General features: G+C 53.5%; 2 protein-coding genes across 6 annotated transcripts; both read right to left on the bottom strand.

The window, feature by feature from the left end:
• Positions 1-1,494: 1,494 nt before the first annotated feature.
• On the bottom strand, positions 1,495-16,230 carry STX5 (syntaxin 5). 4 transcript variants are annotated; one of them, XM_024198771.3, is made up of 12 exons: positions 16,142-16,230; positions 7,926-8,042; positions 5,637-5,847; positions 5,465-5,535; positions 5,099-5,154; positions 4,643-4,713; positions 4,331-4,447; positions 4,077-4,133; positions 3,893-3,965; positions 3,557-3,657; positions 3,342-3,463; positions 1,495-3,079 (listed from the first exon to the last, which is right to left on the bottom strand). In XM_024198771.3, the coding sequence occupies exons 3-12, from the start codon at positions 5,826-5,828 to the stop codon at positions 2,920-2,922; spliced, it is 1,020 nt and encodes a 339-aa protein (XP_024054539.1). In that variant the 5' UTR covers positions 5,829-5,847; positions 7,926-8,042; positions 16,142-16,230; the 3' UTR covers positions 1,495-2,919. The 4 variants fall into 4 exon arrangements, with proteins under 4 accessions (XP_024054539.1, XP_024054538.1, XP_024054542.1 ...); XM_024198770.1 differs by lacking the exons at positions 7,926-8,042; positions 16,142-16,230 and adding an exon at positions 7,201-7,279; XM_024198774.2 differs by lacking the exons at positions 7,926-8,042; positions 16,142-16,230 and adding an exon at positions 5,961-6,540.
• A 1,012-nt stretch (positions 16,231-17,242) lies between these two features.
• WDR74 (WD repeat domain 74) lies at positions 17,243-21,720 on the bottom strand. Of its 2 annotated transcripts, none has more exons than XM_024198832.3 (11): positions 21,571-21,720; positions 21,375-21,481; positions 21,152-21,273; positions 20,378-20,441; positions 19,984-20,127; positions 19,527-19,628; positions 18,829-18,929; positions 18,363-18,418; positions 17,913-18,055; positions 17,730-17,786; positions 17,243-17,425 (listed from the first exon to the last, which is right to left on the bottom strand). In XM_024198832.3, the coding sequence occupies exons 1-11, from the start codon at positions 21,629-21,631 to the stop codon at positions 17,243-17,245; spliced, it is 1,140 nt and encodes a 379-aa protein (XP_024054600.1). In that variant the 5' UTR covers positions 21,632-21,720. The 2 variants fall into 2 exon arrangements, with proteins under 2 accessions (XP_024054600.1, XP_024054599.1); XM_024198831.3 differs by having other exon boundaries at positions 17,913-18,058; positions 21,571-21,719.
• Positions 21,721-27,045: the final 5,325 nt, after the last annotated feature.

The raw sequence follows: 27,045 nt of genomic DNA on the forward strand, positions 1-27,045 counted from the left end.
TAAGGGACCATATCACATTAATGCTTTATGTATCTCTGTGGGCCAGGGACTGAATGCACTCCATGGGGGGAGGGTTACCACAGCTCCTCCAAGAACCAATACCCCAGAGGGCGATTAAGATGAATTACTTAAGGCTTAGGTTGTAAACCCCTCCAGAGAATTGTTTCCCGTGGGGAGGTTTGAATATCTGGTCCAATCTGGCTTTTCCAGAGACCAACAACGGAAGGGGTTTTGCTCTACAAAGGTAAACTGACGCAGGGCCATTTCTCTGATCCAGCAAACAGACAGGACTTTCTGTCTAAGGGGGGACCCCAACCCTTGTGGAATAGTTGGAAAGACTTTAGCCAATTGGGGCCCCATAAGACAGATGGGTGATCTCCACAATTAGCATGCCTCTAGTCTAGGATCTTCTTTTTTTAAATATGTTCTCTGTTATGCTTTTACCTTAAAAATACATGTGCTTAAAGAGCTGCATGGCGACTTGTAATTGCTGGCAATGCACTGGTCATAGTCCTCAGGCACTGGCTGTGGGACAAACCTGCTTGCTGGAGATATCACAGTGTAAGGCTGTGCAGCCTCAAAACCCCAGTGAGGAGGGAGTGGGACAAGGGTCTCTGCCCAGAGATCAGTGACAGCTGGAGACCTGAGTGGACCACAGGGGGGATACAGTTGAAGTTAGCCTGAAACTGTGGCACCCACTTTGCCTTGCATTGCAGGGCTTGTCAGGACACTAATGTCTCAGTGAACCTTCCACCCATCCCCTGCAAGGGGTCTCTCCTTTCATGTCTGCTCCTTCCTGGTTCTGATGCCTGATGCTCTGAGAAGAAACTGAATTGCTGCCACTAGGCCTGGCCCTCTGCTGGTGCCCAGCACCCCCACCAGCACTTTTTAATTATCCTATTTGCAGCAACCTTGTTGCCCCCATCCCAGCATCTGGTTTATATACAGTCTCCCACCACCACTGTCAGCTCAGCCCAGGGGAGGACCTGGTGTTCCCCTCCCTCTGCCATCTCTCCTAGAGAACAATCAGCAGGTTCCAGCTGGAAGCAGCAGCCAAGCACAGGCCCCTCTCCCTCTTTCCATCCAAACCCCAGAGGATCAGACCCAGCTGACCCAGGTGGTAGGGCAGGGCAGACTGAGCTCAGTGCAGCTGCAATGGTCTGTATGGCCCCAGTCTCTCCCCTCCTCACTTTTCTAAGTCAGAGGACACTGTCCAAGTCCTCAATGCATGAGGGAAGCGGGCCAGCGGGTTACCAGCTCAGAGGTGTGGGGAGCAGGCTCAGCCCAGGAACCAGCAGGTCACTCCCAGCAGCTTCCCAGGTAGGAGGAGACCAGAGCACAGAGACCTCAGGGTGGCAGCTGGGCCTGTGGACATGACCCCCTGGTCTCCCCACCCAGGACAACAGTGGCATCCCTCCCCCAAGCCCCGTGCCATCCCCAGGGCCCAGCCCACAGGAGACACATGGCCAGCAGCAAGCTGGGATTACAGTCAAGCTTTAATTTCTTTTCAGACTGACTCTGCACCCACTCCCCCTAGCCAGGAAGGGGCAGGTTAAACCCCTCCTCTTCCCCACAGGTCTGTGTCTCCCCCATCACCTGACTGCAAAGGGACTCATTAGCTAGAGGAGGCAGCACCCACATTGGAATGTTAAGACCAGGTGATTGTGGGGAAGAATCCTGGGGGTGAAGGGGGGCTGAAGTCACAGCAGGGTCATGACCGGGGGTCATCTCAGCCACCATGATCAGGCCCTTAGCACCCTGGGCTAGGTCAGGGCAGGGTTATTTACATCAACCATTGGACAGGACATTGTGCGAGAGTGCCAGCAGGGAGAGGAATAAGGCCCCTGCCCCTCCCCACTCTGCTGGGGGAAGGGGCATCACCCCATAAGGGGTTGGGGTTTAGCAAGACCATAGAGAGATGGTGAGGAGGGCACCATGGCCTAGCACCTCCTACGATGTTAAGGGAAGGAGCCACACACAGCTCACCACAGGGACCACAGTGGAGAGGACTGAGCTCTGCCGCCCCCGCCACAATCACAGCTCAGGTGCAAGGAGCCCAGTGCTGCCCACCCCAGAGGGAGGCCATCAGCGCAGGGCTCAGAGCACCTATGGTAGCAGGAGCTTCTCTGGGGAAGTCCAGCGCGTGGTGCTACTTAGGCAAAAGAGCAACAGGGTGAGGGGGGTGTAGGGGAGACACACCCACCTCTCCCTCTGCACTGACAGCCATACAGACAGACCTATCCAACTGTCAGGGCCAGCCCCAGCTGCAGTGGCGCCCAAGTGGCCGGGGAGGGGTGCAGAGTGGGGAGTCTGTGCTTAGGGCAGCCCCATAACTATGGGAGAAGGATGAGACTTAAATACACAAAATAAAACTAAGGGTGGGGGGAACGGGGCTAACCCGTCACTCAGCCAAATGCCCCACAGGGCTGGCGAAGGCACATCCGGGGGCAACCCCTTCCCCATGCACACCAGAGAGCCGCTAGGTGATGAGTGCCAGGGTGGGGGCAGTTAGTCCTGGATGCAGACAGCTGGTGAGCCCCTGCGCAGGATAGGGGGAGGAGTAGCCCCACACAAGGTGTGAGGTGGGCTCCGGTGAGAGTCCCAGCACTAGAGGTTCCTCCAACACTGGTGTCAGCACCCCACAGGCAGCACCCTTTGTTGCAGAGTCCTGGCGCTACCATACATGGGAACCAAGGCACCTGCCTGCCCCCACTCAGTCCTGGGACGTCCAGCCTGGGGGTTCCCAGAGCTGTAGCAGAGTCCACAGGTCACAGCGTGAGGAGGGAGAGCCCCTCTGGCACCAGGCTGCCCCACCTGGGTGAGAACTAAGAGTCCAGCGCATAGATGTCCACGAGTGGCTCCGCCAGAGAGAGGGCGGGGGCTCCAGGTGCTGGGGGAGGGCAGGTGCAAGGGGACAGCTCAGGCCAGGAATACCACAAAGATGATGAAAAAGACGATGAGGATGAGGAAGATCTTGACCATGAGCCAGCGGTTGGAGGTAACTGACTGGAAGTATTTGAGGATCTCGGAATGCGCGGCCTCCACATTCAGCTGGGCGTCCTCCACGTTGGCATCAATCCTGTGGTGGGGAGAGGGGACACAATTGACTGATGGGGCCCCTGGACTCCCCCACCACCAGGCCTAGCCCCAGAGGATGAGCTCCAGGCTCTGGGTGTGGCAGAGATTAAGCTTGCCCCTAGGGCCAACATGGGTGAGTTACAGATGGCCACTGTTCTGTGTGGGGAACTGGTTCCAAGCCTCAGGAATGGGGGATGAGCCCCCCACTAGGGCTGCAGGGAAGGGAGCAGGAAGCTGTCCAGCCATGCCTATGAAGTTGGTACCTCTGGATGGTCTCCTCTTGCTCTTTCACCATGTGCGCCAGCTGCTGGAAGATGGACCCCAGCTCCACAATGGTGGATTCAATGTTCTGCATGGTGTCCGCCCGGCTCTGGATATACGAATCCTATAGAGGCGAAGAGGAGTCAGTGCCTGGGGCAGCCCTCATCCCCCCCATCCTGTCTCTGGAACAGTCCTCCCCATTTCCCCGCACCAGCACCTGTTCGTCAATCAGCTGCAGCTGCTGGCTCGTCCGGTTGTCCATGTCAATGGCCACGTCCCCCGCCCGCCGTGGTTCATCCTGCAGCATCGCGGAGCCACCTGCAGAGAGAAGCCAGTGCAGTCAGGGCTGCCAGAGACTGGGGAGCCCCGCAGCCAAGCCCCAGGCCTCCGGACTCCAGGCTCCCAGAGGGGGAAGGCCAGCCCTGCCTCCACACAGGAAGTTACCTACTGGTCTCCCTTCCCTAGAAGATGACACCTATGCCCCCCCCCCCCCACAGGGTGCGCCAGCCCCCTCCCCCAAGCATCCTCCCAAGACAAGGGACTCTGGACTCACCCAGGTTGCTGGCAGTAAGGGGCATCGGGGTGCGGGAGAAGTGCTCACGCCGGCTCCGCTGTTGCTTCAGGTTCTAGGGGAGCAAGGAGAGATTGGAGCTGGGGTTAGATGGGGGCAGGCAGGGTCTCGGCATGCTAGTTCTCCCCATGGAGGGAGGGGAACAAGGGACGCACTCAGATCTTACCTCTGTTCTCACCTCCAGCACTGACTTGAAGTCATTGGACATTGAGGCCAGTTTGGACTGAAAGGGAGGAAGTGAAAGGTCAAAAGGCAACTGGGAGCAGGGCCTTGACTCAACTATTCCCACCCCAGCTCAAAACCACAGCCCCCTCCACAATCCATTCCCCCTCCACCGGCTCAGAGCCACCCCATTTCCCTCATCAGCTGCGAACGCCGCCCATTCCCATGCCTGTCTCTAGCGGATCCACTCCCCCTCACCTGCAGCGACACCACAATGGTGTTGGAGTGGGTCTGCACGTGCCGCCCGCTCTGGCTGCCCTTGGCCCGCACGAAGTCCTGCAGCTGGGCAATCTGCTTGTTCAGGCTGTTGATGTCCTGGGGGAGGGAAATTGCTCCACTCTCAGTTGAGGCCCACACCCCAACCCGATCCCAGCTGCCCTTTGGCTCCCACCCAGCTGGGGCTGCTGTTCACAGGCTCTGGGTCCTTTCGTTCCTGCCCACCCCACCTCCCAAATAAAGAGGCCATCTCTGTCTCAGCCACCAGGGGATGCAAGCCTAGATCCCACTAACCTGTTTGATGATGTACGTCAGCTCCTCTATCTCCACCGCCTTGTCGTCAAACAGGGACTTCCGCTTGGCCACTGGGGACAGAGAGGGGGTTCAAGGGGTGTCCTATGTGAGGCCAACCCACCTGGCAGGCAGTGGGGCTGGGGACAGCCCCAAGGCCAGCTCATAGGAGTCTCAGCTTCTTCCCTCCACCACAAGTGCCCTGCTTTATCATGGCCCCCAGGATCAGAGCTAACAGCCCCTCACACATGCAGGCGCAGCACCAACTACCCTCCCTCGCTGCTCCTCAGCGGCCCCATAGCCCATCCCAGCCGAGTGAGACAAGTCTGTGTCTCCAGTTTACAGTGGCTATAAAGAGGCGAGAAGCCATGTTAAACCCCAGTGCCATCAGCAGCCCCTCCATGTGTGAGCCCACACCCCCAGGCAGCCCCCTCCTACTCTCCCTCTCCCCCCACTCACAGATGGTCAGCTTCTCCAGCTTGGCAAAGGTGTTGCTGAGATCCTTCCCGATGCGCCTGGATGGAGGTAGAACAGGAGACCAGAGTTCAGGGTGGGGTAGGGTCTGTGCTCCCCTAGTAGGGGCCTGCTCACTAAACACACCAGCAGGGCACTCCCGCCTTACCCCAGCCCTGACCTCCAGGACAACCCCCTCCCATCCCCATTCTAGGCCAGGCAGCCTGCCTCACCATCCCACAAGATTCCTTCCTTGCCCATTGATCCTGAGCCAGCACCACATACTCTCGGTTAACCAGCTGCTCAGCCCCCTCCCCAAGCCTTGGCTGACCCAGCCCTCCTCCAAGACCAGGTCGCTCCAGCCCCACTCACTTGGCTATGACGGTGAATTCGCTCCTCTGGCGCATGGCGTTCAGAGCGGGTTTGTTCAGCTGCAGCCCATTCTGAAAGGAGAAAGAGAGACTGAACTCAGGTGTTCTGGGGCTGAGTGTCCCCCATACTAGCAAGGAGTGGGCCTGATGCCCCACAGGAAACGAGGTCTCACCTGTCTGCTCTGCAAGGACTTGCAGGCGGAGAGGAACTCCTGGGTGCGATCGCGACACGACATGGTGTCCGGGAATGACAGGGAGGAGGCGACGGTGGTGGCAGCAGGTGGGGGCAGCTCCTGTATCTGCGAAGGTCCCAGATAAACGCCCTGATCCGTGTTCTTAGAGCCGTGGCGTTTTCTCGTATTCATTGAGGCTCATAACCTGGCGCTAGGGAGAGGGGAGGCCATGGGCTGAGGGACTTGGTTAATGGCAGAGAACCAACACCCCCTCACCTGTCCCCATTAACCCTTTGTCCCACCCTCACTCCTCAGCACACTCACTGTCACATCATCTCCTCTGGTCCATTCATCTCTCACTGCAGCAAGGCAGTCAGGCAACTCCAAGGCACCCCTGCCTGCCCATGCAGGAGCAGCCCCTGACACAAGATCCAGACAGGGGTCCAGGCTCCTATGAGCTCAGAGGGGGATGTAAAGGGCTTCCCCAGCAATTCATCTGCAGTTCAGAGAGGAGACTGCTTTGTGGTGTCCAGAGTGCAAGGGAAGAGCCAGACATGTATAGCAGAGAGAAACCCCCTGCCCCACTGCACAGCTGCAGAAGCCCCCCAGAGATATCAATGCTATCCTGCCCCAAGTTTCAGTGAGGTCCAGTCCCCATGTGAGCAGCCCCAGTCAAACAATATGACACTGGGTGACAGAGACAGGCAGGGATGGTGGCAGCAGAAGCCAGTGTCAGGATCAGGCCATTAGGATTAGAGTTCCATACAAGCAGAGGCAGGAAGGGGGCAGGACTGGGGGCCGGGCTCCCCAACAGAACCCAGAGTAAATAAACACTGAAGGCACTTGGGTCCCTGTCCATATGTTGGGGTAGTCAATTATTTTCTGTCAAGGTCCAAATTTCTTGGTCAAGCTATAGTCAAGTCCAGACTCCAGAGACACATTTTTCACACCGCAATAAAAACAACAACAGGTAAATAAAAAGATTTCGTGGTCCGTTCTAAAGTGTCTGGTGGTCCAGATTTGGCCCACGGTCTGCCTATTAACTACCCCTGTGCACCCCGGTGCTTCAGGCCACTTGGTGAGAGCTGCCCCACAGCCCCTTCTGCATACCACTCAGTGTCGCTAACCCCATCAAACAGAGAAGGGAAGTGAAGTGAAGCGCAGAGCGGCGGTGGGGGGGGAACGACTTCCACAAAACAGCAAATAACGGCTAGGTGGCAGAGCCAGAGAGAGAACCCAGGAGTCCTGGCTCCCAGCCCCCCGCCCTCACCCACTGGGCCCCGGAGCAGGGTGCCTGGGCAGGGGGCTCTGAGCGGGGAACTCCGGGGGCTGGGAGGAGCAGGGAGAAGTAACGCTGTAAGGATCAGCCGGGGCAGACGGGGAGAGGAACCTTTGGGGAGCACTGAGCGGGGGACCCCGGGGGCTCCTTGGGGAGCACAGAGCGGGGAAGGGGGGGGCCGGGGGCCCCTGGAGGGGACGCCCAGGGGCGGGGGCTGCCCCATCTGGGCCCAACCCTGCCCGGGGGAAGGGGGCTTGGGGGCCCCGGTCCCGCCCCCCGACTCACCGAGACGCAGATCTACCGCTGGTTGTTACAACCTAGACCCCACCGGCCGGGTACAACGTCACTGCCACGTACACCTCACGTAACGCGTCAGCGCACCACGCCGAGACGTGCCACGCCCCCTCCCTGAGGAGCGGCTTCTTAAAGGGGCCGCGATTGTCATCAACGGGTTCTGACCCCTCGTAACACCGGTGGGGCGGGGAGCTCGCGCGGGTCGCTCCAGTGGACCAGCCCCTAGTTACAGGCTCAGCGCGCGGCCACTTCTGCCCGCCTGCCACCTCCTGGGTGGGGCCACACACGACACGGGACCCCTCCGACCCCCCTATTGCTTCTGGGCACTGGGCCCCCCACAGCCCGGGGACCTCCGAAACTGCCCGTGCAGAACTGCTCCCCCCTCCCCCCCGCACACACACACGGTCCGCAGGTGTCCAGGGAGCCCACACCCTGCCATGGGGCACTGCCACCCATCCCATGCAATGCCCTGCCCAGGGACACTGGGCCCCGTCTCCATCCCCTGCCTGGGGGCAGTAAGCCCAGCACAGAAGCAGCTGTGAAAGTTATGTTTATTCCCCCTCTCTGTTAGCAGCAGGGCAGCCTCTAGGATGGAGGATTTTCCCCAGCGGCCTTGGCCTCCTTGGGACTGCTCTCCAGGCCAGAATCGCTGGCCCCAGGCAGCGTGGTGGCAGACGTCCTGCTCTTGGTGCTCCTTATGGAATCACGCCGGTTACCAAAGATGGAGACACGTCTCCAGATGACCCGGATGTTGAGGCTCTCAGATGAATGCACCTCAGGGGTTGGGTGCACGATCCGCAGTTGCTGTTTGCACCTAGGCCTGAGCTTGCTGTCTGCAATGGAGGAGCGTAGGCTATCAGCATGTTGACCAGACCACACGCATACCCCAGGCCTCACCCGTCCTTCCTTTCTGTTGGAATTATTTATGCAGGATATTGTCATGACACTCATTTAACCATAAATTCCTTTATTGAATCCAAAGGCCAAATGGTATTTGTACAATTGCTCTAAACATGCCTACAAAGCCTAAATAATAAACAATTTACCACATCCAGACAATAACAAAACATTTATAAGCATTTGATCAAGATACTTACAAATGAGCTAAACCCCGGGGGTACTTAGACCCACATTGGTTGGCTCCAACGTGGCCAGGCAGCTATTAGCAATTAATTCATTGAGTTAACTTTTTTCTACCCTTTAACAAATAAGTGATGTCTGTGCCAGGTATTGACTTCAGCTAAAAAAACAATTGGAGACAGGTCACCCTTATTCCCAGTCTTAATCCAGATAAGATTACAAGCTTCTTTCTACCCTAGGTCTTTCCTCTCTATCTGTCCCCTCCTTCCTGCTGTCCAACAGTTTTTCCTTTGGACCTGGGTTCACATGGGCCCTAATTTTTGCAATAACACTGGTGTGTGGGGTGGGAAGGGCCATGTTGGCTCACTGTAAAATAGATTTTCTTTGTCTTATTTAAAACCATCTGCAGTTACCCCTATTAGTCTGAAGCCTTCTCTTCAGAAATGTCTCCTTATTTCATTATTCTTTGAACCAGAGATGCTCCCTACTTCATGTCTTCTGGCCCTATAACTAATTACTTTCAAGGCCATTCTTTACCACACATATTTCTTCAGCCAAATGTAAGCTAACTTGAATTCTCTATTTTTTTATTTATTCTACATTCCCCACTTTGAAACCCTACATACTATGTGGGTTTTACTACATTAAGCATTTCAAAATACTTCTACAATTTTATACAACTGCCAAACTTTGCAATATAGAATTAACAGAATAATCACCATAATAACACTAGTAATTACCAAAATATTAAATGACCACCATTACTATATGGATGTAGTCCCACATTATAAGCTTGCTCTGCCATTACCAGCATAGACAGTTTTGCTTCACCAACTTCCCAACAGCATCTCAGCTGTACTGTGCAATTTGGAGATTGCTCCCCCAGAGTGAATTTACAAGCTGGCAACTGTCAGTAAGACATGACACCTGCCCATGTAAGTGTCCTCCAGATGCAAACAGCAGTCCAGGTCTGTGGCTTTCCAGACCTTGTAATTGCCATGCAACACCATATGTGTTGTAGAGCTTTCCAGTACTTCCACTGGTAACACTCTGGCCAAGGCTTTTTTCCCCCACAAACTTCATGGTATTGGACTCCTGTTCCTTTCTTACCCTGCACCAATGAGGATTACCTCCCTTGTACCTAACCTTTAGTTTTCTGTGGTCATAAAAGAGGGCAACCTTTGTTCTGTCATTTAAGGATGCTTTTACTTTATATAGCATGTATTTACAATGTACTATGCATGTTATTGCTTTTGCTTTTTACCTTTCATGATAGCAACTTAATTTTACCTTGTGCATTTCCAAAAAACAAAAATACAACATCATGCTTATAAAACAATTCAATGCTTTTTATCAATAAATTCTTTGCTTTGTTCATTTTTAAGATACAATAAAATGTTAGCTAGATGCTAACTCTTGTTGAAAACACTCCCTCATTTAATCATAGAATTATAGAACTGGAAGGGACCTTGAGAGGTCATCTAGTCCAGTCCCCTGCACTCATGGCAGGACTAATTATCTAGACCATTCCTGACAGGTGTCTGTCTAACCTGCTCTTAAAAATCTCCAATGATGGAGATTCCACAACCTCCTTAGGCAATTTATTCCAGTGTTTAACCACCCTAACAGTTAGGAAGTTTGTCCTAATGTCAAACCTAAACCTCACATGCTGCAATTTAAGCCCAATGCTTCTTGCCCTATCTTCAGAGATTAAGAAAAACAAATTTTCTTCCTCCTTGTAACAACCTTGTATGTACTTGAAAACTGTTATCATGTCCCCTCTCAGTCTTCTCTTTTCCAGACTAAACAAACCCAATTTTTTCAATCTTCCCTCATAGGTCCTGTTTTCTAGATCTTTAATCATTTTTGTTGCTCTTCTCTGTACTTTCACCAATTTGTCCACATCCTTCCTGAAATGTGGTGCCCAGAACTGGACACAATACTTCAGTTGAGGCCTAATCAGCACAGAGTAGAGCGGAAGAATAACTTCTCGTGTCTTGCTTACAACACTCCTGCTAATACATCCCAGAATGCTCTTTGCTTTTTTTTTTTTTGCAACAGCGTTACACTGTTGACTCATATTTAGCTTGTGGTCCACTATGACCCTCAGATCCCTTTCCGCAGTACTCCTTCCTAGGCATTCATTTCCCATTTTGTATGTGTGCAACTGATTGTTCCTTCCTACATGGATGCAATCCTTCTGCAGCTAGCTTCTGTTAAAATGCTTGGAGTATGTCAGCTTGGTTTCAATGTGACATACCAGTCCAAAATAGTTTAGCTTCTATGCCAATTTTTGGCAGGTTTAAGCATTTTAAAGTTTAAATTTTTGTCCATAAAGTCCTTTTAATAGTATTTAACCATTTTTGACCAAATTCCAGAGACTGCAAATGAGTAAAATTCAATAAAGCTGGTGCATGAATAAGCTAACCATTATTATAAAGTATCTCCTTAATGGATTTAACTATAAGCCATTATTTGGATTTGTTTTAATTTTAAGGGATTTTAATCTTGTATTCAATTAGCTTTTGTAGAAATATTCTTTTCCATTTATAAAACACTGCCATGTAGGTTTTCACTCCCTTAATAATATTTACTTTACACCACAGTTAAACAAAACTTTTGGACAGATTTTTAATGGTTAAGCTCCGTTTCTTATATTCACTGATCTTCCTTGGTTCTGGGTTGGCTTCTGTTTCCAGAGTACACAGGCATTTGAAAAAGAAAACACAACCTATTCTGGCTCCTCTTTGGAGCTTTTATAGGATTTTATTTAAATAAATCATTTATGTTTCTTTTATCCCTTTTACAGTATACACTGCATATTCCATGGGGAAATGCACATTCCTTCCATACTTTAACTTCAATTTTTTATTTGCTATAACATTATATTAGCCATATATGAATTTTCATGTGAAGTGTAACGGTTTTGTGTTTACAGAATTTCCATGTACTCTTATCAAAGTGACTGATTACTCAGAGCCACCTTAAGGCTCCCTGTTCCTACATTGTTTCTCTTGTACTCCTTTCTGCTGCTGTTGCCCCAGAGGTGCCCTGCCTCTTCATTCTTCCCCTGCAGTTCTTTTACCTGCTGTTTTATTACTGCAATAGGATCAGGGTGTCTCCCCAATAGCCAGGTTCTGGCCACCCCTACCACATCCTCTAGCCCTTATTTAAAAGGATCTTTAACTTTATAAAAGCATTGAGGTATCCAAAGGTTTAAATGCTAAATAGCAAAGCCAAATAACACTAGCTTCGTTAACACACCTGTGTTTGGCAAAAAAATGTTTGTTTTGCAACTTTGAATGAAAGATTCAAACAGATTTTTAGTGAAATCTTTTAAAAACCAACTCATTTTAAACCATACAAAATAGGGTTCTACAAACCAGGAGTGTTGGTTTAAGGCCTTAAAACCTTACATAATTACACAAATTTATTTCCATTTTTTTTAAAACATTTTTGCTTAACTCTCCTTGCACCGCTCTAATTATTTTTACAGAACCGTACCCCAATTACATTCCCTACTGATAAATTTGGGGGCAGTCGAGTTCCAGTGGAACCCCCTTATTTCTATTTAGTGATTTTGACTAAATCGTCCATAGTCAAATTATTCAAATCAGATTGTCTCTGCATGCAGCAGTCATGTACAATTGATTATTTACACACCATTCGTTGGGAAAGGGGCACATTTTCCTTCAGAATGGTTGTAAAGGCTTCTGGGGACAAAAGCATAGTGGTGGTAGTCCTCACCACCTATGCAGAGTTAATTTGTGCAACAGTTCCTTTTAACTCCTTGCTCTCTTTCCTCAAATCACTTACTTATCTCCTAAAGTGACACATTTATCAGATGATTTCTTGGTTGCTAGCTTATCTTTGTGCCTTTTTGTACCCATTCTTTAGCTACAACTACTGTTCTCTCCATGGTCTCCCTTGGGTATTACTCTTTAAAATTCCAGTGGCAGTCAATGGATCTCTGCCATGTCATGCCAATAATTTATCTATTTACAGCATTCAACAGACCTTTGTTGTGCTCTGCCAGGAATGTATTTGTGGCATTCATAAGAACATAAGAATGGCCATACTGGGACAGACCATTGGTCCACCTAGCCCAGTACCCTGTCTTCCAACAGTGGCCGGTGCCAGATGTTTCAGATGGAAGGAACAGAAAAGGGCAATTTACTGAGTGATCCATCTCCTGTTGTCCAGTCCCAGCTTCTGGCAGTCAGACGTTTAATGACACCCAGAGCATGGCATTGCGTCTCTGACCATTTTGGCTAATAGCCATTGTTGGACCTATCCTCCATGAGCTTATCTAATTTTTTTTTTTTTAACCTGCTTTACTTTTGGCCTTTGCAGCATTCCCTGGCAATGAGTTCCACAGGCTGACTGTGCATTGTGTGAAGAATGGATCCCTGCTGTGCTCTGCCAAGCATTCTTCTACATAGGTATCCAAAGTCCGGCGCAGCTCTGGCCCGGCAATGTGGCTCCGGTGCGGCTCCGGCCCCGCCCCAGCTCCGAGCAGCGTGGCTGCGGCCCCGGCCCGGCTCAAGCGCCACCAGCCATCTCCAGGCAGCGCGGTCAGGGAGCAGGGAAGGGGTATTGGATAGAGGGCAGGGGAGTTCGGGATGGTGGTGGTGGGTGGATAGGGGTCAGGGTGGTCAGAGGGCAGGGAACAGGGGGATTGAATGGGGACAAGGGTCCGGAGGGGGGCAGTCAGGAAGGAGCAGGGGTTGGATGGGGCGGTGGGAGGCAGTCGGGGCAGGAGTTCCAGGGGCAGTCAGGGGACAGAGAGAAGGGGTGGTTGGATGGGGCAGGAGTCCCGGGGGGCCATCAGGAATGAGAGGAGAGGTTGGATGGGGCGGCGGGGGGCAGTCAGGGGACAGGGAAGGGGGGTGGATGGGGCAGGGGTCTGGGAGGGGGCGGGCCGGGCCACGACCCCCTCGTGGGGTAAGGAGGAGGGAACCGGTTGTTACGTTTTTGGCAGCTCATCACTGGGTGCAGGGCGCAGGCTCTGGAAGGGAGTTTGGGTGTGAGGGGGGTTGGGGTGCAGGAGGGGATGCAGGGTGCCTGATCTGGGCAGTGCTCACCTCATGCAGCTCCCTGTGAGCAGCAACCTGTCCCTGCTGCTTGTAGGCAGAGGTACAGCTAGGCGGCTCTGCATGCTGCCTTTGCCCGCAGGTGCCGTGGCTAATGGGAGCTGCAGAGCCAGTGCTCAGGGCGGGGTGGGGGTAACGCCCAGGGCCAGCTAACCGCGACTCTGCCTAGGAGCAGCAGGGATATATTGCCACTCGCATGGAGCTGAGGTGAGCACCACCCGGGATCCAGCAGCCAGAACATTGGAATTATTATTTATGCAGGCTATTATCATGATACTGATTTAACCGACACATAGAAAAACATAAACTGTTGAGCAATAGTCAACATGGTTTCTGTAAAGGTAAATCGTGTTTTACTAATCTATTATAATTCTTTGAAGGGGTCAACAAACATGTGGACAAGGGGGATCCAGTGGACATAGTGTACTTAGATTTCCAGAAAGCCTTTCACAAGGTCCCTCACCAAAGGCTCTTATGTAAATTAAGCTGCCATGGGATAAAAGGGAAGGTCCTTTCATGGATTGAGAACTGGTTAAAAGACAGGGAACAAAGGGTAGGAATAAATGGTAAATTCTCAGAATGGAGAGGGGTAACTAGTGGTGTTCCCCAAGGGTCAGTCCTCGGACCGATCCTATTCAACTTATTCATAAATGATCTGGAGAAAGGGGTAAACAGTGAGGTGGCAAAGTTTGCAGATGATACTAAACTGCTAAAGATAGTTAAGTCCAAAGCAGACTGTGAAGAACTTCAAAAAGATCTCACAAAACTAAGTGATTGGGCAACAAAATGGCAAATGAAATTTAATGTGGATAAATGTAAAGTAATGCACATTGGAAAAAATAACCCCAACTATACATACAATATGATGGGGGCTAATTTAGCTACAACAAGTCAGGAAAAAGATCTTGGAGTCATCGTGGATAGTTCTCTGAAAATGTCCACGCAGTGTGCAGAGGCGGTCAAAAAAGCAAACAGGATGTTAGGAATCATTAAAAAGGGGATAGAGAATAAGACTGAGAATATATTATTGCCCTTATATAAATCAATGATACGCCCTCATCTCGAATACTGCGTACAGATGTGGTCTCCTCATCTCAAAAAAGATATACTGGCACTAGAAAAGGTTCAGAAAAGGGCAACTAAAATGATTAAGGGTTTGGAACGGGTCCCATATGAGGAGAGATTAAAGAGGCTAGGACTCTTCAGCTTGGAAAAGAGGAGATTAAGGGGGGATATGATAGAGGTATATAAAATCATGAGTGATGTGGAGAAAGTGGATAAGGAAAAGTTATTTACTTATTCCCATAATACAAGAACTAGGGGTCATCAAATGAAATTAATAGGCAGCAGGTTTAAAACAAATAAAAGGAAGTTCTTCTTCACGCAGCGCACAGTCAACTTGTGGAACTCCTTACCCGAGAAGGTTGTGAAGGCTAGGACTATAACAGAGTTTAAAAGAGAACTGGATAAATTCATGGTGGTTAAGTCCATTAATGGCTATTAGCCAGGACGGGTAAGGAATGGTGTCCCTAGCCTCTGTCTGTCAGAGGATGGAGATGGATGGCAGGAGAGAGATCACTTGATCATTGCCTGCTAGGTTCACTCCCCCTGGGGCACCTGGCATTGGCCACTGTCGGTAGACAGGATACTGGGCTAGATGGACCTTTGGTCTGACCTGGTACGGCCTTTCTTATGTTCTTATGTTATGTAACCATAAATTCCTTTATTAAATCCAAAGGCCAAATGATATTTATACAATTGCTCTAAACAAATTGCCTACAAAACCTAAATAATAAGCAATTTACCACATTCAGACAGTAACAAAACATTTATGAGCATCTGATTAAGATAATTACAAATGGGCTAAACGTGGGTTCACATGGGCCCTAAGTTTTTCAATAACACTGGTGTGTGGAATGTGAAGGGCCATGTTGGCTCATTGTAAAACAGATTCTCTTTGTCTTATTTAAAACCATCTGCTGTCACCCCTACCAGTCAGAGGCCTTCTCTTCAGAAATGTCCCCTTATTTCATTAGTTATTCTTTGAACCAGACATGCCCCCTACTTCATGTCTTCTGGCCCTATAACTCATTACCTTCAAGGTCTTCCAAACTCAAGCTAACTTTAATTCTCTAATTTTATATTTATTCTACACCTTTACAAGCTCTATGGTAAGGCAAATGAAGAGCCACCATGAAGTAGTGTTGTCCAGTTGAGGGTCGGGGATCCAGAGCTCCTGGGTTCTATTCCTGGCTCTAGGAGAACAGTGGGGTCTAGCTGGTCACAGCAGAGGGATAGCTGGGCAGCAGGATGCCTGGAATCCACTCTGCTCTGTGCAGAGTAGGGATGGGAATTTCCCCTCACTGGCTCTGAGTTTCCCCAGAGAATAAACCCAAAGACATAGAGTGCAATGTGCACTGCGACCCCAGCAGACCCAGGAGTAGGAGCGTGACCTAGGGGTAGGAGCCCCCCCCAGCTGGACAGACTTACAGATTTCTATCACGGAGCAGCATGAAGGACCCAGTAGCCTTCCCCTATAGGGACCCCCACTCCCTGCGGAAGTCCCATGATCCCCCTCTTCCCAATGCAGGAATCTCCCTCCAAGATCCCCCATACACACATGTAGCCCCGCCCCCTGCACAGCCTCCCCACTTTCCTCCGGCAGGGGTCACCCGCGCCTGCAGTTCGCGCCCCCTGCAGGGATTCCTCCCTCCGGGATGCCCCCCCGTGTAGCCCCCCCAAGGCAGGGATCTCCCCACCTGCAGTGCCGCTGGGCCTTTCTGCTCCGTCCGGCCCCGCGGCGCGGGATCCGCGGCCGGAGTGCATGCAGCCCATGGGTGCGCTGCCGCCGCCTGGAGCCCGTGGCTCCGCGCGGTCCCCGGGCGCTTTGTGAGGTCAGCGCCCAGCGGCGCCTCCCTGTCGCAGTCTCCAGGCGAGGGCTTGGTCCGGGGCATGGCCCCGATTCCTGGAGAGACGCAGCGCCCCGCCCCCATGGACCCCTCCCAGCGGCTCCGCCCGCACCACGCCCGGGGGCACGGCCCCGCCTCCGGCTCCTCCACGGCAGCCTGGGCAGATCGCAGCTGCGTCTCCCACGTGTCCTGTCCGCCCCAGGTGAGACAGGCCCCCTGGGGGCAGAGGCTCCTCAAGGAGGGGCCATGTAGGAGAGTCCATGGCTGGGGGCAGGGCAGAGAGGGGATAGCCAAGGGCTAGGGCACAGAAGAGCTGCATGTGGATGGAGAGCTGATGTGTGTGTGTGGTGGGGGGGGGGTCATGTACAGGGGTCCCTCCTCCAATACCCACCCTGGGGGCAGCCCTCCCCCCATAGGCAGTGGACCATCTAGGAAAGAGCAAAGAGTAGGGCTCATGCCAATGCACCACCCCACCTCAAACCCCACACACAGACACACACACTTCCAGAACAAGACATGGTTACAGGTTCTTTTTACACTGCTGTGTGAGGGCCATTACAGCTTGGATGTCCAGGGGGTAGGTCCAAATCTCTCACGCAAAATATCTGCTCCTCTCACCACTCGCTGGCCAATGGAATGGGCCTTAATGGACCCAGCTCTGCCCTCCAGCCCCACAGTCGGCTGTGACTGCCCCCAGCTCAACCCACCTTGTCCAAGCGGGGGTGGCATTCTCTGAGAGGTTAGGGCCCTGCCAACCCCAGCTAGGGCTGGCACATTTCCACCCCTCCTCCACCCCAGTCCCTTTCAGTAGCAGGGGAGAGGCTGGTGCCTCTGGCCAGCAGAGACATGAGGCTTCCCCTCCCCTTGTCCAGGCAGGAGTCCCTATGGCCGGGGTGGGGAGCGAGTTCATTATCCTTTCTGGCTGGGGAACAGGCTCCCCACTCGCCCCCCTCAAGGCCCAGCGCTCGTTCTCTTCTGCTTCTTGGGATGCTTGCCTAGCTGGGTCTCCCGGACATTGGGGTCCCCGGTGCGCTTGAGCACTGTTCTGGTAGCCACCGTCTCCATGCCATCCCACAGCTCATCTTTTTCCTCCTTCACGTCTGCTTGGGGGGCTGCAGGTTCAGGTTCTTCATCCTGGGGGGTGGGGGGGGTGAGGGAGGCACAGTCAAAACAAGCAGCGCCCCCTGCCGTGCCCTGACTACGTGAAGGGGCCCCCATAGAAGGACAAGGGAAGGGTCCCTACCCACTACCTTAAGCAGGTTTAGGGGAGCAGGAGGCCCTGGCCCCGAGGTCTCTCCCCTGCTCCCCATCCCCAACACCCTCAACCCAATAACAATGCAGCCAGGAGAGAGGCAGCTAAGGTGCAGCGACCCCACAAATAGAGCTCCCACACCCAAGAGGGAGCCCCCTCTGCTCCCTCCCTTCCCACCACACTCACCTCCCACTTCTCACGGCTGGTCAGCAGCAGGCAGTTTAGCCGGGACTTCAGATACACCTGCAAACAACAAGGGTCAGAGATCAGGATACAGCAACATGTCCATAAGGGAGAGGGAATCACTGCAGCTCTGGCCTCTCCCAGCAGGGGTGCTGTGCATGGGGTGGGTGAGGGCGCAGCTCTCACCTTGTGTACCAAGCGCTTGTCCTCGATATTATGTACCCGCAGGAAGCGGTCAAGGCCACAGGAAGCCACGAGTGGGAGGGTGGGGTGACAGTGGACGCTGCGCACACTCCCAGCAAAGCCCTTCAGGCATTTCACCAGCCGTCCTGCTGCAGAGAGAGACGGACCATCACTGAGCCAGCCCCCAGGCCCACCCCCAGAGATCCAAGCCAGAGGGCCCAGTAGCACCCTCTCCACTGACTCAACCTCAACCCAGCCTCACCTCCTAACTTTCCACCCCCACGAATCCCTCCTCCACCCCCACAGGCCAGACTTCTCCCCTGCCCCAAGAGGAACAGTGTTCCCTCTCCCGTACAAAATCCCATACTCCCTCCCAACATTAGCCCCTCCATGCCCTGAGGGTGGCAGCAGCAAAGTGCTGTGGGCTGCAGCCATGCCCCAGCCCCTGCTCACCTTGCCGCAGGTCGATGACAGCCATGTCCCCGTGCGAGCTGCCTACCACCACAGAGCTGCAAGGAGATGGGTGTTAGGCACAGGCAGGACAGGAGCCACCGCTCTAACTCCTCACCCCATGGTCACAGGGATACCCACTGCCCAGCCAGGCTTCTGCACTCCACCACCCACCAAGGAGCCATGAGCAGCTCCTTCCCCTCCACCCGAACCCACTCTCCACCCAGATCTGGGAAAAGAACCCAGGAGCCCAGACTCCCAGCCCCTCTGCTCTGACCCAGGAGCCAGTGCTGCCTCCCACCAAACAGAACCAAATGGAGGTCTGGTGCTGATCTCTGAATAGCTCTCAGCTGCCTGCCCTTGGCATTCGTAGACGGTGCCTCACCCCAAGCCACAGAGCCACTGCCCTGCCCTCCCTCAACTGTGTTCAGTGCCCCCGCCCCCTCAGCCGGCAGGGAGAGTGACTCACTCAGCACCAGGGGTGAGGGAGAGGGCTGTGAGGGGGTATTCCCCATAGGTTGCCTCCAGCACAGGGCGCCGCTGTGGGGAGCTGGGGTCGTACAGCCGCACCTGGGAGAGACAGAGAGGGCGTCAAAGTGGCCCCGCACACTCCCTCCCTGGCAGGCAACCACTCTGTCCCAAGCAGGTGAGCTGGGGGCATCAGAGGTCAGTTACTGTCAGGAAACAAACCCTCCAAACACCTGAATGCCCCCCCCCCTCCATCCTCTGCATCTCAGACCCTGATTCCCCTTCCCCATCTGCCCAACCCCTCCAAACCCCAATCCAACACCTCTATCGCCCCAACTCTTCCCTCCATTCCCCCTGCTCCACAATCCCCCATCCCTGTTTGCACCTCAGACTGATCCCCTTTCCCCATCTCCCCCACCCCAAACACCATCCTGCACCTCCCCTTCCCCAGGTCCCTCTCCCTCTACTCCCAGCCTCTCAGACCCAAGTCTACTCATCCCTCCCTCTGCGGGCTCCCCAGACCCTGATCCCTTTCCCACCTCAACCCAGCTCACACCCCCACCGCCTCCCAAGTCCCTCCCCAGACCTCCTCCAGAACCCAATCTCCCTACCTACACGGTCCTCCAGACCCTAATACCACCTCCCCCCTACAGACTCCAATCCCTCCATTGCAGCCCAATCCACTCCTCAGGCTCCTACCTGGTGGTGCCCAGTGCAGGTGACAATCTTCTCAGACCCAGGTAGGAACTGCAGGTCACGCTCCCACACAGGGACTCGGAGATTGAGCCAGTCATTCCGCACCTGCCGAGAGGGGTGAGGCGGGGTAAGTGGAACCACAAGGCCTGGGCTGGGTTTGCTCCCACATGGCCTGAGAGGGTGCTGGGCTCCGGGCAGGGGACAGAAGATGAAATGTAGATCTTGCCAGGGATTGGGGGGAGGGATGAAGGGAGGAAGAGTGTGTATGGTGGGGCACAGGTTCAGGGAACAATAGGTGGCGTCAGGACAGACTCTCCCTCAAGGGGTAGGATATAGACTTAGGGCCAGGCCAAGGGCTTCCCTCCCCGCAGGGGCAGCCAGGGCAGATGCTGATAGAGGGCATGGCCAGGGCTCCCTAGAGCATGGGCTTGTAGGGGGAACATCTAGGGCAAGCACTCACATTTTTGGCACGGAAGATGGGTTCCTCAGGCCGGTGCAAGTCCCAGACCTTCAGAGCGTTCTCCTTCCCACCTGTCCCCACACACTGCGGCTGGGCAGGGTTCTGGCGCATACGGCACACACCAGCCCCCACCTGGGTTTCCATCTAAATGGGGCAGCAGAAAAGAGGGAGTTATGATACCCCCAAGTGCAGGGATCCTGGCAGGACTGAGATCCACTGCACTTACCCCTCCCCACAGAGCAAACAGGAATTGTCCCCACACAGCTCGACTCCCTGGGACCAGCCTGGGAGGCAACAGTGTTAGCCCTAATCCGGCTCAGATTCCTTCCCAATGCAGCATCCTACCACCAACCCAGCATCCACTGCCCCAGGCCTCTCCCCATGAGAGCCTTACGTTTTCGGATGAAGCATCCCGCCAGACCTTGAGGAGACCAGACTCCACACAGGTGATGATGGAACTGCACATGCCAGCCAAATGGTGGGGGTGAGAGGGAGAAAATCCAGATAGGGAGGAGAGAGAAATAAATCATTGTTAGTTTCTAACAGCAGACACGGGCCACGCTCACTACTGGAATTAGGGGGTGAGATGGATGGATGCATGGATAGGTAGACAAGGAGTGGGTGTCACAAAGGGAACTTGAATCTCCTGCCTAAAGAGGGTGAAAGATGCTTCTCCCCCCCCCCACGGGTGTATTTCTTTTTGGCAGCAGGATAGATTAAGTCTCTGAGTGAACCATCCAACATCAGCTGCTGTAAGAGACAGGACAGGAGGCTAGATGGGCCGATTGGTCTGATCCAAAGGTAGGCATGTGCATGCATGTTGTGATGTGAGGTTCAAGGAGCTCCCGGGTCTAACCTGGGGGTAGCAGGGAGCAGGAAAGGGTAAATGATCTAATCCAGGGTTTGGCTGCGTGAGACCCAGGGTTAGATGGATCTACAGATCTGATGGGGTGGGGACGGAGAGAAGGAGACTTGGGATAAAGGGATCCATGAGTCTCCCAGGAGGAGGAGAACGTGTGAGACCTGGAGTTAGATAGGCCCGATCCCGGCCGGGAGGGGACAGGGGGGATGGGTGAAACCTGGGGTTAGATAGGCCCACAGATAAAAAGCTGGAAACAGGCACTATGGAGCTGGGGGGCAGCTGCCTGGTTCGGGGCGCGGGACCCACCTGTCGTGCACGGCCAGGCCGCAGAACGAGCCCTCCCCGCCCAGACACTGCCGCGACTCTGTGAACTTTCCCTTCTCGGTGCTGAACAGCTTCACCGACCGATCCAGGCAGCCGACGAGGATCTGGGGAAGGAGAGGGGTCAGGGGACGCCCCGACTGCAGCCCCTCCCGCCGCCCCAGCCCTTCGACTGCAGCCCCTCCCCCCGCCGCCCCGGGCCCCTCACCTCGGACTCGGAGGGGTCCCCCCAGCACATGGCACTGACGCCCTCATCCCGGCGCAGTGCCGAGGCCGCCACATAGTTGGTGGCCTGTCTCCGCCGCAGGTTCACCCCTAGGAAAGAGACGAAAAATGGTCACAGCCGGGGGGAGGGAGAAGAGAATGGGACAAGCCCCCCCCATCACGGCCGCCCTCCCCGATACCTTTCAGGATGCCAGTCTCGGATCCAACCCACACGTGATTCCACCGCGCAGAAGACGCCATCTTGCCCCGCTGCCTCTCTCTATCCGCTCCGGCTCGCTCCCTTCTGTCTGTCCTGGTGGGCCAGAATGGGCTAAAAGAGAAGGGAAGTGGTGCGGGACCGGACCGCTTACAGTGTTACGCCGGAAGCCGGATGTTAAACTTCGCGATTCGTGACAGGCCTGGGCCGGGTTTGCGTCCGCTCCTTGGTGTCTCACCGAACCCTTTCCTGCCTACACCTAGTCCTACTCGCAACGTTCCCACCTGCTGCCTGTTCATTGTGCATTCTTCCCCCACCCCAGATTTCGTGTGTTGCTTGAGCAGATGGTGTGCATTCTTTTTGCCCCTCCCCACAGTGGGGAAAGTCCCCACTCTCTGCCTCCCTCCCACGGCGGGGTGTGTGTGTGTCATAGCAGTAAGGGAGCCAAAGCAGTTGTTTTCAACTTTCCCTCATGGTACTTGTTGACTATTGGTCTCGTGCCAGTATTTAGCCTTAGATGGAGTTTACCACCTGCTTTGAGCTGCATTCCCAAACAACCCAACTCCAAGAAGACCTGGTCCCGGCGCACCGGGGGCTGCTACCAGCCTCACACCGTCCACGGGCACCTCTTAACGGTTTCACGCCCTCTTGAACTAATTCAGGGTCTGAGGTAGGATTTGGGCTGGGGAAACCCCCGTCCACACATGATGGCACAGCTCAGAGTAGTAGCCCTGCAAGATGCTCAGCGACATGGAGCAGCGAGTCACGGTGTCATGCCCCAAGCAGCAGCCGCACTCATGGGCGCAGCTGGGAATTTGGAGTCAGGGAGCAGAGAGTGCCCTTTGTTGGCTGTTTAGATTCTGACCTCATTGGGGCAGGGACTGTCTCTTGCTGTGTCTGATCGGAGGACCCAATCTCAGTCAGGGTCTGTGCAGTGCCTAGGCTAATGGAGTCCCTAATCTTGGTTGGGATTTATGCAGCACCAAGCAAGAGGGGACCCCAATGTCAGTTGGAGCCTCTAGGCACTATTATTATACACATGCTCATAATTGATATGGGAGGAGACCCAGCACATTGTATTGGTGCCTCATTTTTTTTATATTTAACTCTAAATAAATAATTAGACCAGGAGATTCAAACCTGGTTATTAAATGTCAGTTAAATGAGCATTTGACACACAGCCATAAAAAAAATTGATTTACACTGGAGTTGCTGAACAACAACAACAATAATAATAGAACTTCACAACTGACAGAATAAGACAAAAACGAAAGGGCGAAGAGTCTGTCCAGCTGGGGCCGGAGTCTGACCTGCATGTATTTTGATTGCTGAACGTCCCCACAGGCAGTAATGGCCCCTTCAGGTCAAAGAGCTCCACCTTCTTCGCATATATCTTATATCACAGAGTAACCCCTCTTTTCCCATTCCTGCAACCTCCCCATCTCTACTGACATGGGTGGGAATTTCTGGCTTTGTCTGTATTTTGGTACAGGAAACGATGCCTCAGAGATACTGTTAAGTCCACTAGGGATTTTGCTGTGGCCAATGTGGAAGGTGCTCAGATACTAGGGGGCTGGCAGAGCCTAGGCATTCACACAATACAGACCTCATCCACAGCAAGGATGGAAGAGAGACCTGAATGGAAGGAACAGAAAGACAGCTGGAGCCACCCTGAGGGGTGGATTTATCCATCTATCCCTGGCCCTCATCACCACAGTATCTGGGCACTTCACCAGCTTTAATATCTTTATCCTCACAGCCCCGCTTGGGATGTAGGGCCATGCTATTATCCCCATTGAACCAATGGGGAACCGAGGCACATGGAAAAACTAAGTGACTTGCCCAAGCTCACACATGGAATCTGCGGAGGAACAGGAAATCAAACCCAGGGCTACCAAGCCCAGGGCCGGCTCCAGGGTTTTGGCCGCCCTAAGCAGCCAAAAAAAAAAAAAAAATAGCCGTGATCGCGATCTGCGGCGGCAATTCGGCGGAAGGTCCTTCGCTCCCAGGCGGAGTGAGGGACCGTCCGCCGAATTGCCGCCGAATACCTGGACGGGCCGCCCCTCTCCAGAGCGGCCGCCCCAAGCACCTGCTTGAGAAGCTGGTGCCTGGAGCCGGCCCTGACCAAGCCCCAGGCTAACAAGCTAACTAGTGGACCATGGTCCCTCCCTACACAAGCTACTGCTGATACACAGAGGGTAGGGATTGCTAAGGAGGTCAGCAGAAATGGTAACATCAATCAGGGTGCATCTCAGCTCCACACCATCACAGGATGGAAAACCTGCATCCCCGGGGGGTCTCTGAATTTCTGTGAGCATCACAAATACCATCCCTTATGGGGTCACAGTCTGTCTAGGCCCCTCCTCCGCAGGGGCCAGTTCCTCCCATCAGATCCAGCAGAGCATGGGAGTCTCAGCAAAGCCAGAGCAAGAGCAGTGGCCTGTTGGGTTCCTGCTTTCCAGAGCCTGTGCATCAGCTGCCTTCCTGAGTATGGCCAGGAAGGGTGGTCAGCGCAATGCCAGGAGCAGGGCTGGGCAGGCAGAACCCCCAGAGCATGGCAAGCAGTACCCCCAGGGCACATGGCCCAGACACAGAGCTAATCCACACCCTCCGCCTCCTGGAATGGCCTGGTGACAGCAAAGCAAAGGCAGGCGTGTTGGCTTAGCAGCCCCAGGTCCCCACTGCCCATGCAGTCCTGCAGGTGCCTCTGGGGAGAATGTGTGTGTGTGTGTGTGTGTGTGTGTGTGTGTGTGTGTGTGTGTGTGGCACCTCCACGTCCAACACCTGCAGAGGGAGAAACCTGTTACGAAGGGCTGAGCCTGCTTCCCAGCACCCCATCCCAGAGCCCGAGACCTGACCCTGCATCTGCACCACCCCAACTTCCAAACCTCCCCCCCATGCCTGAGCCCAAGGCCCCACATAACCTCACCCCAAGGCCCTGTACCTTGCCAGCTGCTACATTTGACCCCCCAGTGCCTGGAACCTATGTCCTCCTATCCCAGTGCCTCAGGGCACCACCCTGCCCCCCAGTTCCCCTGCAGAAGGGTGACAGCAAGGTACAGAAGCCTCCCCAGAGAAGCAGGCATGGAGAGGTCCCAGTATGTGAGCACAGACCACACATACACCTGGCTCATGTAGCTGCCCCCCACCCCCCAAGCAGCTTTCACCTTCCCTGCCTTCAGTAGCAGCAGAGAATAGGCACTGCCTAGGCACTGGGGCCTGCTCAGGTGGACACAGTGCCCACTGCTGCTGTGTGCTGGCATAGCTAGCTCCCCTCCCACAGAGCCCAAAGGGGCTGCCACCATGGTGAGCAGGTCTCAGCTACTTGGTTCTGCCCTGACAGATGCGAGCCTAGGGCTGGCTGTCAAGGCCCCTTTTAGCAGCAGGTTTGGCCGAGGTGGGAGTTTGCCTCAATTAATCCTGGGCTCCCCAAGGTCAGGTAGGCAGCTGCTGTGACAGGCTCAGACAGGTTAACCTCTCCTTGCTCACAGCATCTACTGCACCCAGGAACCCATCAGCCAGATGGCCAGCTGCAGGGGCTCCCCAGCAAAGTCTGAGTGGGGAGGAAGAAAGCTGGTAACTCACAGCTCTGCCCACTGGGGAGATTGCTATACCCAGGCAGCTTTGGCTACAGGCATCCCACACAGCTCAGGTGCCAAGCCAACACCTCTGTACCTTGAGGGGGCAGGGAGAGACCCCTAATGCTCTGTGGCATGTGCAAACCAGAATTTCTTCAGCATGAGGGGGGCCTAGCCCAGGTCAAATCACATCAGGCACCCAAAGGAGTCTGAGCCCAGCAGGAGGAGCTTGGCCTCATCCCACACACATAGCTTTCTTCTCTATGAGCTGATGGTGCTGTAGAATCCACACTTTAGCCCTAGCATGACACAGCCTAGGCAAGGCCACACACCTGCCGCCTGGGGCAGCTCTTGGAGCACAGATCTCACAGCTTCCCAGCCAGGGTTTGGGCAGAGGATCCCAGCCCATCATAGACATGGACTCCTCAGTGGTCCTGGAGCAGGCTGGGCCCAAACTACATACAAGGGAGGAAAGTCTCCTTCACCCTAAAGAAGGGCTCAGTGTGGCTCAAAAGCTTCTCTTACCCAGAGAAATTGGTCCAGTAAGGTATTACTGTGACATTGCACTCCATATGCTTTATGAAAATATGCTTATGAATGTGAATGATATAACTGGAATATGCTTTATGCAAAAGGTCTCTTGTAAGGTATCATTACAAAGCTTATAATCTTTGTTCTTCCTATTTGTTTGCATGAATTATTTCTATGTCTGAAGTTAGGAGAATAAGATATAAACTTGTATTACTGATGTAAACATATTAAGTGGAAGTCATTAAGGGTGCTTCAGAATTATTGAACTGTAAATGTCTGTTTACTTGCAAACCTTCCTATGTAATGGAGGCTGAGGTCTCACAGGACATGTGATCATGTCACCTGACACTAGAATCCATCTTAAATCTGGTACTTTTCCATTTAGAAGGAGGGGTGTGGACCCAGAGAAACAAAGGACTCCCACCTTGTGCCAAAGCTATAAAAAGGGGGTGTAGCAGGACAAAGAGGCGGCCAGTCATGAGAAAACCCCTAGTTACCACCTGAGATGTCTGCTGACACTAATAAGGACTGTATCAGGGAAAGGATTGGGCCCAGACTAGGAAGGAGTCTAGTCTGTGAAAGAAGCATATCGGAACATTGCTGAGGGTGAGATAGTACCTATTAAAAATCACTTATTTATTAATGAACCCAGAGTAAGTGATTAATACCTGAGGGAGCAAACAGCTGTGTGCATATCTCATTGTTATAGAGAGTGCACAATTTATTACCCTGTATAAGCTTTATACAGAGTAAAACGGATTTATTTGGATACCATGGGGAACTGGGTGTCTGGGTGCTAGAGCCAGGTAACCTGCTGATCTGTTTTCAGTTAAGTCTGCAGCTTTAGGGCCTGGACCAGTCCCTGAGTCTGTGGTACAGAAGGCTAGTATGTCTGACTCAACAAGGCAGGGTTCTGGAGACCCAAGCTGGCAGGAAAAATGGGCTCAGAGGTAATTTCAGCACATCAGGTGACAGTGACCAAACCCATCACCATTACCTCACCCACCCACCTTGTCTAATATCCTGAGACTGACACAGTTACAACTACACCACATCCTTCACCCTGCATTACAGAGGCAGAACTAGGAGCTGCTGTATGAGGGTCAGGGCCTTGCTCAGCTCTGACTTATACAGCTACCCTGCAGGGAGGTGCAAGCCTGCCATTGCAGAAGTACCCAACCCGTATCAGATGGAACCTCTATGTGGTTGCATCTGTGTGCAGCAGCTTAGAACCAGCTCAGCTACTGCTCTGGCTACGCTGGCACCAGCAGCTATTACTGTACCATCCTAGTACAGCCCCTCACATGATAATCCCAAGGAGTGGATAGGCATGCTGTGAACTAGGGTTC

Source organism: Terrapene carolina, unplaced genomic scaffold, assembly GCF_002925995.2.
Source record: "Terrapene carolina triunguis isolate 2854851 unplaced genomic scaffold, T_m_triunguis-2.0 Scaffold89, whole genome shotgun sequence".
Lineage (NCBI taxonomy): Eukaryota > Metazoa > Chordata > Testudines > Emydidae > Terrapene > Terrapene triunguis.